Source organism: Syngnathus scovelli, chromosome 4 (assembly GCF_024217435.2).
Source record: "Syngnathus scovelli strain Florida chromosome 4, RoL_Ssco_1.2, whole genome shotgun sequence".
Lineage (NCBI taxonomy): Eukaryota > Metazoa > Chordata > Actinopteri > Syngnathiformes > Syngnathidae > Syngnathus > Syngnathus scovelli.
In genome coordinates, this window is record NC_090850.1 from 13,331,131 (window position 1) to 13,345,734 (window position 14,604).

General features: G+C 40.0%; 1 protein-coding gene across 7 annotated transcripts; it reads right to left on the reverse strand.

The window, feature by feature from the left end:
• Positions 1-939: 939 nt before the first annotated feature.
• stk33 (serine/threonine kinase 33) lies at positions 940-14,601 on the reverse strand. Of its 7 annotated transcripts, none has more exons than XR_007480554.2 (16): positions 9,877-10,111; positions 8,559-8,663; positions 8,020-8,133; positions 7,842-7,946; positions 7,606-7,744; positions 7,138-7,220; positions 6,189-6,276; positions 5,927-6,002; positions 5,369-5,481; positions 5,142-5,227; positions 4,984-5,056; positions 3,942-4,084; positions 3,325-3,408; positions 2,788-2,910; positions 2,223-2,321; positions 940-1,606 (listed from the first exon to the last, which is right to left on the reverse strand). XR_007480554.2 is itself a non-coding variant. In XM_049717356.2 (15 exons), exons 1-15 carry the CDS (start codon positions 14,470-14,472, stop codon positions 2,292-2,294), a joined length of 1,413 nt encoding a protein of 470 aa, XP_049573313.1. In that variant the 5' UTR covers positions 14,473-14,601; the 3' UTR covers positions 940-2,291. The 7 variants fall into 7 exon arrangements, 4 of the variants coding, with proteins under 4 accessions (XP_049573313.1, XP_049573312.1, XP_049573314.1 ...); XR_007480553.2 differs by having other exon boundaries at positions 940-1,700; XR_007480555.2 differs by having other exon boundaries at positions 2,223-2,910; positions 9,877-10,107.
• Positions 14,602-14,604: the final 3 nt, after the last annotated feature.

Genomic DNA, 14,604 nt, shown 5'->3' on the forward strand with positions numbered 1-14,604 from the left:
ACACACACACCACCTTGGCAGGAGTGACAGTCTTCAGGGTCTCAAATGGGGCCCACAGTGTTTTAATCCCTGCAGCCCATCAAGACACCCACCCACCCACACTTCCATCTGTCAGGGTGGAAGCATTTGGGGGAAGGGGCACATGGTCGCATCTCGTTCCATCCCGGCGAATTTCCTTCGCTTCCTTGCTTTAGCCAAAATTCACACCCCTAAACTAGCCACCATAGCCTCAAGTCACTGAAAGCCAACATTTTTACAAAATACAATTTGTACGTACCAGTATATATCTGGACCCACCTTCAAAGGTGCAGATTCTTCCAGATTCCCTCGACATCATCTCAAAATTAGATTTTTTGTTAGCATGTCAAAAAGAAAACAATATGCTGATGTTATAAAACGTAAACTTTAAAAGGGAAGTCAAGTGAAAACTTTTTACAATATTATGTTCTGTGCAGCCCCACTAGTTTAAACACGGCAATCTGATTAATATTGCGCTTGTGGAATATGAAAGAAGCAGCAAAATTCAGCCGTTTTCATCCCTCTTGGGCCATTTTGCATAAATACAAGATCACGGTTCCTATAGGGCTCACCTGAGCAAACTCAGAATACAGGTGAGATGTGATTACCGTCAAACGCATTATTGTAAAGAACATTTCTGACTTGAGTTCGCCTTTAAAATCGGTAAAAAAAAAAATTAAAATGATTTATATCAGTCTAATTTTTTATATTACAATAACCTGGCATTCAAACTAGGATGAATAGACATTTTATAGCCACTGTAAACTTTAAAAAGTACAATTGTTGGATTATATATCACTCAATATGTAGATAACGTGCATTTCATTGTGCAGTAGCGTTTTACACTGCGCTCAAAGTGGCATAATCACTTTTATTACTGAATTTCAATGCGATTGGCTGTTGTAATAAGTCAACGGCAGCTACTGCATATCTCAGTCATTTATTTCGTTTGAAGACCCGAAAGGCTTATCATTTGTGAGACAATGCACAGCATCACAGTTTTGACGAGCAATTTCTAATTAAACAATGTAAAAAAAAAAAGGTAGTATACTTAAGCAACATCTCCAGGGAAATTCAGCATCTTAAAACAATCACAGCTTAGATGTGTTTAAATCACAATTGCAGTACAATCTTATCCTAATATTTTATGGTTTGCTTCCTCAAAACAGTGGGGAGAAAAAGACAGTTGAACTTTGACGAAAGTTTTAGTCATTTCTTGTGCGCAATACAAACAAATAGGTGGAAGAAAAGACGACAAGCAGCTTGTTTTTGAACAAGGGAAAAAAAAAAGGCCCCGTTGCTGGCACTCATTCACTTTCAAGATGCAAATGGGCGGATTTGAAATTCAGCCTCTGTGTGTTCTGCTTGGCTACTTTAATGTTGTATCTATGCGAGGGATTATTCTCTCTACGGTGTGAAAAAACTGTGCTTGAATGGAAGCGCCCTCAAAGTAGCTACGGCTGCATTCAATGGCCTCCAAACAAGATTAGAGTCGTGGTGCCCTCCGGTCCCAATCCTCTGCATTCACACAGAGCAGAACCAGCCTGTGTGACAGTCTTTCTGTTTTGACACTGAGTGGGAGCAGTCGCTGTATTTGAAATTGAGAGGTCACAGCGTCAGAAGGAAAATCCTCATCGCCCACTGTAGTGTTGGGGTATCATCTCCATTCAGTATCTGAATAACTGGGCAAATATAGCTTAGGAAACTATTATTTCTTTAGATGTAATAAAAGTGAAATTGTTCAACATTTTGGCACGACCATGAGATAAGCACATCGTATCCGCTACACAAAAATTTGCTCTAAAGTTTATAGATAGAAAGAGGTAGCGCTGGCGAACTTTGACCTCAACTAATGAGAGTGGCCTTCCTTTGAGAGGAAAAAAAGGGGCTGAAAATGTGGTACAGTATAGCACTGCCATTGAACCACCAGACTGAAATAGGTCTCAAAGACACTATATGGTGAAAATAACTCAACGAGCAGAACTCCATCATCACGTCCCTCAATATGTACATGACAACAGAGACCGGGACAGAGTTGGATATAGCGGCCATTAACACTAATATCTACTCATTTTGTAATCATTTCCCTACTTCCATAATATCAACACAATTCTAATAAATGGGCTTTGCTGCTTTATAGTGAAGAATTTTAAATGCCACCATTGATGTATATTTTCTGTTATGTGCAAAGTGTGTTTGAATACCTTCAGAGAGCCTGTATTGTTCGGGCAGCCCGGCAACAGCTGGTGGTGAAAAAGTAAACATTTGCGCAGTCAATCTGCTCTGTCCCACAGACCGAGGTCCTTTGGCAAAATCAAGACAGGAGAGCAGAGATTCTGGATTCATACCAGGAGTTATAAAGTGCACACACCGGCCACATCATTAGGTACACCTGAAATGTTTACAGCTCTTAGTATGAGATCAAATGTCCTGTACAAACAACAATAGTAACATTAAAGTGACATTTTCAAAACAGAACATTTTAATCTTTGCAACAAAGGCAGAATTTGAGCAGGTGTACTTAATAAAGTGTCCACTGAGTGCATAGTACTATTTATTTGTCACTGTCATCACCAGTCTCTACTCATTACTGTCACATTGCACTATTTTTTCACTTCCCTGCTAAGACCTTATTATAAAATATAGGAAATCTCTTTCAAATCTTTTCTTCATCAAACACTAAATCTAGTTTTTGAGGTCCTTCTTTGTCCCGCGAGGCATCTCTGTGCCTTTAGTCTTGTTTTGACAGTCCCTGACAGTCAGTCATACTTTTAAAGGAGATGGAGGAGATCTCTGTCCGTTTTCATGGGAGGCTGCTTTCTTCGGTGAGTTGACGTTTGTCTTGCATTGAGACTTGCGCGAACGTATACTTGGGCGGGGTTTCACGCCAGGCTGCAGGAATCATATTCATATTACGTAACACAATTGTCAATCATATTCATTTCAAAGGGGAAGAAAACAGCAACATGGTCCTGTCTTTAGTGCTTATTGGTGAAAGGCTATTTTGGCACCATCTAGTGGTGAAAACAAAAGTCTGCAACATGGGGACTGCTTCAATCCTCCTGCAACATGGTTAAAAAAATTGAATGAGATCTTTTATATTGTTGGGGAGAAACAAACCTCAGCATGAATAAAATAGGTTAGAAAATCTGTGTTTGGTACACATGTATGCAATGTAGCACGGCAGACTGATTCTGACCGTTGCTTGAAAACGGCCTTGACCAGTCTAGCTGATCATGCTTGACTATCTTTGCACCTAAGTAATGCAGATGACAGTGGAGCTGAAAAATACAAGTGACAACATACGTGTGGTGTTCTGGGCTTAAGTGTCCCGGCAATCATTTTCTCCTTGTCCTGTTGATGGCCGCAGCCCTCTTTGGTCTCTTTGGGCTAAAAAGGGTAACAAAAAAAGATGGCAACCATAAATTAAAAACAATCCACATTAAAAACTAAAATATAAGATTTAAGATTTAGTTGGCTGTCATGGTGTCATAGTTGAAATGTGTGTGTGTGCGTGTGCCAGGTTGTTTCTTTTTCAACATTTACCGTATTCATCCAGCTTCTACACTGCACAAACTCTTGTATGAAATTTGTTTTGGTAGTTTAGTGCATACGCCTATGTAGAGACAAATAGACATATGCTTTAAGTGAACCCGAATAAAGTTTGTTCTCTCGTGTAGTTTTTCCACTTTCAGAGGAAGCTTCAACTTTATCTGGTTATGTACTTTTCGCCAGTGGGAAAGTGACAAATTATGTTTACGAATTGGAACTGCTAAGCACAGCGTCCTTTATCATCAGAATGTAAAATGTGTATACTCCCGACCGAAACGCAAATCCTTTTTTAATAGAATGTTTACATGAGCGCCATACAGATCGCCAGTAAGGAAATGCATATTCGGGTCTAGTGAATGAGTGTCAAGTACCAGTTTGTTGGATGTGGAGGGTGAGCAGAAAAAGCCGCAGAGATCATCATGGTTCAAGCCATTGCTTTGGCGCTCTGGTGACACTGGTGAAGCTGCCCTGGGAACAAGGAAGGGGTCCAGGGTTTTGTTTGGCTCCTGTGTACCTGTCATGGGCAGCAGCAGAACAAGGTCTTGAAGCTGGCTGATTTGTTGGAGGCAAGATGGTGTGTGTGTGTGTGTGTGGCGATCCTCCTATTGCTTTCAATTTATTTTCGGTTTTCAACGCTTTAATGGAAGTAATAACTGTTTGAATGACTATTTTTGACGCTTTTAGTGGGAGATTTTGATTCTTTCATTGCCGGTCGGTTCTCTGAGGCTTTCGATGGGGTGCGTATTCCTTCCTCAAACACAGAGGAACTCAGCTCTTGGTTCCACTCGTGCTGCCGTACTATCATGAATTTGGTGGCTCCATTAAAAAATTGTGCAGTCAAAAGTCACACCTGAGCCTTGGTTAAAGACAGAAATCATGCAGCTAAACACGAGTGCCACAAAGCTGAACGTATGTGGAATAGAGACAGCTCCAGGTTTCTTATCACATTTTAACAGAAGCAGAAGAGAGAACGTCTGTCTGGTCAACCCTTATACAAGCTAACCAGCACAATCCACATGTACTTTTCAAAACTATTGACTCTGTTCTTACCCCCCCTCCTCAGTCTATTTGCACAGTCTTCTCCTGAAATGTGCAATTTATTGGATTCCTTCATTTTTGCATTGATAAGGTTGCACAGCTTGGGCTCTTATTTCAAACAGCACATTTAACCCCTTTGTTCATATCCCTTGTTTGGCTGCTTAAAATATTTGGAGGGTGCTTCCTCTTAAAAATGCTTCACAATGTAATGTAAAGAAAATGTTTTGATACATAAAAAAATTATTCCAAAGTAATTTCAATCATTATTCATTTTTTTTCATAAAGAGCCGGCGATAATCTCCAAATAATATTCCCAAATTTGAAAAGGATTTGCAATGGATATTTTTGATTTATTTAAGAGTTAAAAGGTCTTACTCTTCTCCTGTTCATGGAAGTTGTGCATCATCTCCAGCGCATTGAGAGGCATTGCGGGCGTGTTGGTGTCACCCTGTAAACAAAACACCCAGTGAGCGCTCCTCGTTTCATTCACTTGGGTGCTTTGGGAATGCATTGACAAGAGGCGGGTTTCTTACTGTAACCCACGGGTTGTCTCGTAACTGATTAGCTGACATACGGTAAGCGGGGTTTTCTTTCAGGAGGCACGTCACTACCGTTTTTGCTGTTGACAAAGTCAAGTCATTCGGAGCATTTGTCATGTCTTTTGTCAATGGCACAAATGTTTCCTTCTTATTTTAAGCCCAATGTATTGTACATTTAGCTTGTGGGTATTTTGGAAATGACATTTGCGATAAAATGTCACCTGCATCACTGACTGTGTCCCAGATGGCTGAAGAAAATTGGACTCCTATTGTTCTAATCTCCTTAAGTCGGTTTTCTTTTGATTTGGATACAAATGGAGGCTCCCCACACAGCCTGTTGGAGGACACAGATGAGGCTCATGGATTCATGGATAGTCTCAGGGTGCATGAATAGTTTATACGCGTGGATACAGTTAAGCTCATGATTGTTCATACTCAAAACAATTTGCGCATTGAAGACTGTTTTGATTAATTGAGCGGATATCTCGATCATGGAAATGACACAAGAAAAAAGTAAAAGTTGTAAGAAGTTCCCATCTTTAGCACCATTCTACTGGATATCCACACATGGCGTTATAGTCAACTGCACCATTGCAACATTGCCTGTAGCATAAATACACCTTTTTATACACCTTGTTGTCGGCCATGAGTGCATGCATGTCTTAAACAGAAAACAAAAGGGTTGAGAGAAAAGAAATCAAGATGCCACAGCATGGATGTCTACCAGGGCTTAATTCCAAATTTGGCTTGAGTATGCATAACAGGAAGTGTATACTTACAAAATATACATAATGACTCCTACGCTCCACATATCACACCAGTGTGTGTAACCACGTTGGCTTATCATTTCAGGAGCTATAATTAGAAACGTGGAATCATGTGAAAATGACAATGTCACATTTGCCACCCAAGCTAATTAAGTTCCAGCAAAGGCCCACCGGCGGGAGAATCAAAGAAAGCCGACGACACACCGCAGCTCATACCACCCTTGCTATCGTCATGATCATCATCTCGATGAGGGGATACAATTGTCATACCTACCCATGTACACGGGTGTCCCACAAACGTCTGACAGAATGCTTTCACTTCCAACACCCAAGGTTTTTACTGATAATCCAAAGTCTGCAACCTGGTTGGAGAAAAAAAAAAAGCAAATGACATCATCTCATTGTTCCAAAGGAAACTTGCATTGTGTACTCCGCCAAACTTGCATAATTTCTCACAGAAATGTGCCACTGCTGGTACGGAAACAGTCAAAAAGTAAAGGTGCATAAGAATGATTCTGGATAATTAGGATATCACATAGTTTGATGGTAGACGTTTTCATCCCCAAAAAACAATGGTGTATAACAGAAAATAAAAACACCTTGCTCTGAAATATTGATTAGGGATTTATCCTCCTGAAAAGATCTGTCATTCAAAAATTGATACACACGAGCTACCAAGATATACTCAAGTCAAAACCATGAGTGAGGAATGGTATAAATAACCAAATCACTGATCATACCTCAGCTACGAGGTGTCCAAGAAGGTGCAACATTAAACAGCAGCAACAACAGAGACCCATAGCCTCAGAACTTTACATACATATCACTTAAATACTATGTGCCGTCAAAAAAGATCAAAATTCAAGCCATTTATTTACTGTGTTTGTTACGTTCACAAATCGGAGCATGCAACTCAAGTACACACGGATAACAAGTTTGTCTCCCAAATTGGATCTGTTTAGAAAAGTAATGTAGCCAAGCTCCCTTTCAACCTGCACGGCACATATTGCAAAGCTGGCTTGTTATGAATACACAACATGCTGAGTTGAGCTGGTAGTTTGTTTTAAGTCGCTGCTACTTTACTTTCGTTCAGGTGTTGAGACCAGAGGGGGGCTGTCCTAATGAGATGTAGTTATTGCTAAATATAGTGGGAATGGTGGGTGCACCCCAATGCCACAGGAGGAGACCGAAACTCTGATGTAAAGTTTTGGAATAATTGTTACCTTAATGTCAAGCTTGCCATTGTAGTCATCAAGAGAATTTTTCACCAAAATGTTCTCAAGTTTCAAATCACGATGCATAATATCTGCAAATGGAAAAAGCCTATTATTACATGCAATGTACCCTGCTGACATAAAAGCACTACGACCTAACAACAGTGAGTGGCCATTGAGGTCAACAAACCAAATGGGACCACACTCAACTAAAGGGAGTCTCTTGACACTCGAATACAACATCGTTAGTATTTGTAGAGCGCAGTTGGATTTGCTGTTCAGACAAACCCACGTCCAGCCGGTAGCAATTTCGTCTCGAGGCACATCCAAATATAATTAAATGCAATGTTTGTTTTCAAGTGGGTTGTTGTTTGCTGTTCGTCTTTAAGAATCCAAGCACTGGGGTGTCACAAAGCTTTATATCAACGCTTAAGAAGAGGCGCACTGCTTTCAAAGTAACAAAGAGAAAGGTGGTACTTTTTTTGTGAAGGTAGGTGATGGCGTCAGCTAAGCAGCCGATGATGTGTCTTGCCTCCTCCTCAGGAAAGAACTGTTTTTGGTGTAACACCTGCTTCAACTCACCTCCCACACACAGCTCGGTGATCAAATATGTCATCTAGGGAAGAAGCATGGATACACCTCAGCACCCAAAGTGTAAATGTACCTGAACGTGCCCGTACACGATAATAAATGTGAATGACGGCAAGGCCTACCTGAGCTGTTTCGTAGATCTCCACCAGACGTAATATGTGAGGATGGTCCACTTGTTTGAGTATTTTTATTTCTTGCTCCAGCATCTTGATCTTTGTACTTCCCGGCTAAAACAAACAAAAATAACACAGTAACATTAAAATGGGATCTTGTTTTTCTCCCATATTTATAAACACTCACCTCTGCCTTGCAAACCGTCTTGATGGCCCACTTGGTCTGTGTCCTAATATGTGTTGCCTCATACACCACCCCATAACTTCCGTGGCCCAGTTTCTTTCCAAATATGTATATATCCTTTAGGGATGAAAATACATCAACATATCTAATGTTTAACCTCAAACAGGTCAAAGATAGCAAAGGACTTTTAATGAGATTATGTCTTGGAATTAAGGTTCGTTACAGTGCTTCGGATAAATCATTAACCAGAATTCTGTTGTGTGTTGTCTCAATTTAGGATGCTGACAACGTACTGGTTTTCTCCCCCCTCAATCAGTGGAACTACAGAATATAGTAATTTCTATTCAAATGACAAATGATGAGTTTGCCTCTGCATTTGGTTTCAATCTCAGGTCTAATTAACTCACTCATTATCTGTGTGCACGCAAGACTAGTCACTAGTGCTTTGTGTATTTGAGCTACTGAACTTTTGATACATATGGTCTGTATTGCAGATGTAAAAAGTGCGTGACTGTGACTCAGAAAGAAAATTCCCACTTTACCTCCACGTCGCCATCACCAATCAGACGAATGTGAGGCACATCCCTCTCAGAGATGCCCTTGGTCCCTGTGTTTTTTCCTAAGGCACTAAATGCTGCTTCTGCCATCTAGAGACAAAAAAAGTGTTGTTATATTTGTCATAATTGATCAATAATAACTGCTTGGTTGCAATTACAAACGTAACTGAAAAAATCAGTGGGATTGGTTTTTAAGCTATTGGTTGATTAAATAGAGTCCCTCCATAAAAGACAATTGTTTTTGTTATATACTGAAGATATTTGTGTTTCAGACCAAAACATAGAAGAAATAAGTCCAGAATTCCATCATTTACTTCATAGTATTTACAATTAGATGCGTTAAACAACTCAGGACACACCAGCTTTAAGCATCTTCTTAGAATCCAATACACACAAACATTTTATTGAAAATGCATTCATGATGGCAAGCATAGAATGAATTCTGAAGTCGACAAAACCATTTTTGATTACCTATTATCCAATTTGCTGACTAACCTGCTATAAAACAAAGGAACTGTTCGCCCCTATGTATGCATGTAACTTATGCAGGTTTACTTTTACAGTTTTTTTTTTTATCATCTCAAGCGACATTCTTGTGTTAGCTATGTTAATTAAATGAGTAACTCTGACTCAATCTCACACTTAATACCTTTAGTGTAGCTTGTCATTTTTTAATCACTCGTCTATGACCAAACTGCTGTCTCTGTCTGAGCCCATATTAACTTCAAGCGCAATTTAACCACCTTGAAAAACAGTCTCTGTAGCCAAATTAAATGTAAAGCAATTATCAAGTGATGACTGGGCGCAATGAAGTGGATCCACCACACGCACAGCAATTAATTATTAACAAGGAAGCTGTGTCTTTAACCTCTTCACTCTGGTGCATCATTTTAGCCCTGACAGGGCTCTAATAACAGGCCTGTCTTTTCCATTATCTCCTGTCTATTTTCACATCAAAATGATTGTGACAGCTTTTGGAAATTGCAATCACCACAATCATATCTTATTTGTGGAAGGTAGATGTATGTAATGAGTGTATCAAGGGGAGGTGAAAGATAAAAAGAGGCAGGTTCTGGTTCTGGGTACTTCCGATGTCACTACAGACATAAGCTCTTTAAGACCCAGATTCTCATCAAATGGGAGTAAATTGTCTATTCAGAATTTCCTGATTAAAACGACACCATCAGAAAAAATATATATAGAATGGTGTTCTAATCCAAAAGCATCTGCATCCAAACGACAATAATAATCCCATCCATCAGGTGACAAAAAGATTATTTGTTACAAGGACGAATCAACCTACCAGTCTTATCCCAGCTCGACTTTCCTCTAAAACAACAACCCCAACAGGAGAACACCAAAATGTTGGCATGTTTCACATTTTTTGGCCAGCCAAAACAGGTCTGGGAAAGGCGCTTCCCTTCCGAGCAGAGGCAGCTTTGGGTCGGCTTTAAAGAGCCGTGATCAACATGAGGAAGCAATGTGCTGCAATTGTCTTGTCTTCTGACGAAAAGATGAGATGCGAGCAAAATGAATAAGAATTTTTAAAAAAAAGCGCAAGAGAAAGACGGGCATGACGTCATAACCAGATTGCGTCAACAAACTGCTTTTGTGATCGTTTTGCCCTTCATGAAATACTACATCAGGGCGGTGCAGCGACTGACTAAAACGAACATGCCGTCTGACTTCAACACACATTAACCAGGTAAAGTTCGACTGGCGTTTATTATACACCTCACCCCATCCCTTGAAAAAAAAAAGTATACGAATAACTAAATGGAAATTCCTTTTTCCAAAATGAAACTAAAACAAAGGTAAACACATCGTTGGCATTGTTACGCGTGCGAGGTATATGATCCGATAATTGATCATTCGAATTACGGATTTAATTTGTTTTTAAGTCAAATCAATTTCCCGCATTGAAAGAAGTTTTCATTGTTGTTTATTTTTAAGTCAAATGAATTTACCGCATTGAAAGAAGTTGGGAAGTCGAACCTGCGAGATGAGCCGGGAGGACCTGAGAAAGCCCGACTGCGCGGCCCGGATGCCGAATGACTCCGTTGTTATTGTATTTTTGTTACTTTGAAGATTGTATTAACCTCTAATCATGCCTCCAAAGAAACCAAGTGGGAGCAGTAAAGCCATTCTAAAACAAAAAGACGCTCTTGAAGCAATCCGACAGTGAGCGCCCGGCGCGCTGTTGTTGCGCGATCGGACCAAATTAAGCTCCCTGCGCAATGAGGTCCACTTAAATTTTGGAAAGTACATCAGGACGTTAAAAATATTTTCTGAATTTCAGCGACGGCTGTCACAATAATGCAACCAGCGCGGTGCAGTTGCGCGGTCTGCAGCGCGTTACGGTTGCGCGTTCGGCGGTGCGCTGCAGTTGCGCGATCGGACAAAATTAAGCTCCTTCCGCACTTAGGTCCACTTAAATTTTGGAAAGTACATCAGGACTTTAAACATATTTTCTAAATTTCAGAGACGGCTGTCACAATAATGCGACCAGCGTGGTGCAGTTGCGCGGTCGGCGACGCGCTACGGTTGCGCGTTCGGCGGTGCGCTGCAGTAACGGGATCGGACAAAAATGCGCAGATGAAAAAAATGCTTTAAAAAAGGCGGGGGTTTTTTTTGTCTTGGAACGGATTACATTTTTTTCCATTATTTGTAATGGGAAAAATAGATTCGGAATTCGAACGATTCGCTTCTCAAACCGCCTTCTGGAATAGATTGTGGTCAAAAACCAAGGCTTGATGGTATCTCTTTTTTGTAAAATTTTAGCACTTGATGATGAACCTCCACTACTGTTTGGGGCTAGGGACCATGTCCTATGGCGGCCGACAGGGGCAAACGCGGAAAATGCAGGAATGCTGCAATGGAAACAGTCTTCCTTTGCATGTGTTTTTTTGGTTTTTAAGCTTTGATTCGACTTTTCTTTTTTTGCTTGCAGCATTCCTGGGCCTGTTGTGTCTCAACCCGATTTTATTGGATTAAAAAGAGTGTTAAAGTTAGTTTCAATGCTTTGTTATAAATGTTGATAGTCGTCCTGGCCAAAACTGACCCAAAAGTAACAGAGAAGAAAAAACTACAGTAATTATATTTGTTCCCTTCCAGGAAAAACAGAAGCGAAGAGCAAACATCAGTGTTGTGCCAAGCAGACTTTGACTGAGCTCCGTCTCATCTCCAGTTTCTGCAGGAAGTAATTAGAACCTATACTTCATTCAAGTCAAGTCCATACTTTCTCCATCATCCCGGCAGAGCGCAATCTCTGCTTATTTATACTCTAAATGGCTTGAAAAAAAGCATTGTGCTTGGTTACCACATTTTGGTCAAAGCACATAGTGGCACAAATAGATCATAACCTTACAAAGGTTAGTCGTGATTGAGTTCCCTTCCTGATCAACTATGCTTATCGTTATTCTAACTAATTTTGTGAGTGTTGTTATAATTGCTAGGCTGTACATAGTGAACGCATATCTTTGAATGAACGAATGAATGAATGAATGAATGAATGAATGAATGAATGAATGAATGAATGAATGAATGAATGAATGAATGAATGAATGAATGAATGAATGAATGAATGAATAATATATAATAAAATTAGAATATTTAATGGTCACAAATAGTATTTCTTCTCGCCATTAAATTGTGAACAACACCCTCAAAATATGGTCAATCTTTAGTGTTAGTGTCAAATATTTAGGAATTACGGTGGGAAAAGTTCTGAAATGTTTCATCTTGGTCTAATTATAAAAAAAACGCATTTGAAATTTGGTGAGTAGAATTTTCCTATCCAATGTAATTGATCAATCTCTGGCATATCTCTGATCCCATCTGGCATATGGAAATGAAACTTCAGTCTTGTACCGGCCACACCAACTGCATTTCAATCTCAGTCACGTTATTGAGCTAACACTTTAATTATTGCACAGACTCTCTGGAGGTTTGTTTTCTTTAATAGCTGAACACATTTGGCTCAAGCAGCACTTTGGCTGTAAAAAAGCAGCCACTAAAATACAGCAACATCAAACAAAGTCTCTCTTCCTAACTGCAATTAACGTGTAAGCTCAATCAATTTTGCTAGAGACCAAAAGTTACATTTTTCAAATGTGGAACTTAATCATTTATTGACAGCTTGGCTTTGATGACAAATGATAAACTTCACAGTCCTAATGAAGCGTGGAATTACATTACCTGATGAGGCAAGAAATTGCATGTTTAGAATGCAAATATAGCACTCATCTTCGTCACCAAGTGATGAGGTGAAACCTAATATCATGCAGGCAGATTATCAAAGCTTGCCGTCTAAATCTGATACAGCGAGGACGTCACGCCGAAGCGCAGAACACATCACTGAGGAAAATGTAGTGGACACTTCATTAGGTACACTAGCACAGTCAAATTGCTCCAATGCAATACAACGGTGCAAATTCAATGGATTTCAATTTTTTTGCAACAAAAAGAACATGGAATAATAGGAGTCTATAACGTTATACCATATATAAGGTAAAGCACAGGTGTCAAACCCAAAGCCCGGGGGCCAGATACGGCCCGCCACATCATTTTATGTGGCCCGCGAAGACAAATTGTGCATCAAATTCGTGTGTCATTACTAGAATTGCAAATTGTCTTCACTTTTAATAATATCTTCTTTTTTTAAATATTTGACCAGTTTTTACTCGTCTGATTTGAAAATGAGTTATTTGTCAGTTTGTTTTGTAGCTTTTACTGTCTATGATATGAGGTGCTCATACATTTATTTGGGTTGACAGTCATAATGGCCCTCCGAAAGAAGCTATGACTACAATGCGGCCCACGAAAAAAGAGTTTGACACCCCTGGTCTAGATGTTTCTCCACCCTGGGTGTTCAAATATCTGTTGCTTAAATGATTATTTTATAATATAACGCTGATACCATTCGCTAGCTCATCTATGCTGCCCTGTATTGTTTCCTTATGTTTTGTGGTTGTTTTACATGCACACATGTAAATCTTGATTTAGATTGATAAACCTTTACTGGGAATGGGAATAAACAGTTTCAAGACTTTTCTTTGAAGATTTGTCTAGATGCAATTATATCGTCAAAACTTAACTCGTGTTTTGACTTGACTTTTAGACACTACTTGCCCACAATGCTAAGAAAATGAATATACATCACCCCCCTGACCCCCGCCCCCTAAGAATTCCCTGTTTCTAGTGGCCTTGTTTGCTAAGTGTCATCTGGCATGAAAACACGCTTTGCCAAAAGGGAAGCGAAAGATCAACTTGTGCCATTTGCTCAGAGCCCTCCACATGTTGCTGGGAGATAAGGGCCAACAAATTCATTTTTTTTTTTCCTCATTGGTTTAATCCCGTTTAAAGCCAATCTGTGCCCTCAGCCTTTGGGACGCAACGCGGGCAGACGTCTGGAGAAATGTGGGCAGTGGCAGAAACAAGTCCAATTCCATTGCAATGACAAGCCAGAGAAGTCAGCACATTTCTAGATCAAGTTGACCGCACAGCAGCAACAACTTGGAGCTTTTATGAAAAATCATTCAAACTGACTAGCCCCTCATATACCAGAGCGAAAACACGTAAAACTCCATAGAGTAACGTTAATCGCACAGTTTGCAGACATTTTTCACCTTTTAACAACAGCCGAGAGAGAATACACAATTTGATCGGATTTCCTAACGGGTGCGTTCGCTGGGAAACGTCGTCATGGCAACGACTGTGAAGCAGAACAAATGCTTGCTATGGACGCTTTTGCAGTGCTCCCAAAACACACATTTATACAAATAGTGATCTAAAAATATGACAAAGGTGGCAGTGGGTGATTCTAAACAATCCGATAAACGCGCCTTACCTTGTGGGAGTTTTCATTTTTGAAAGACTTCAAACGAGAAGTCGACAGCATACGGTAAGGGAAGAGGGACGAAAACTGTCGAGTTTAGCCCGTCTCAAGACGCGGTTTACAGCGTCCCGACGAGGTCATGTGTGTTACTACAAGAAATCACATCCATTAGAACCACATCCATCTTTACTTTTG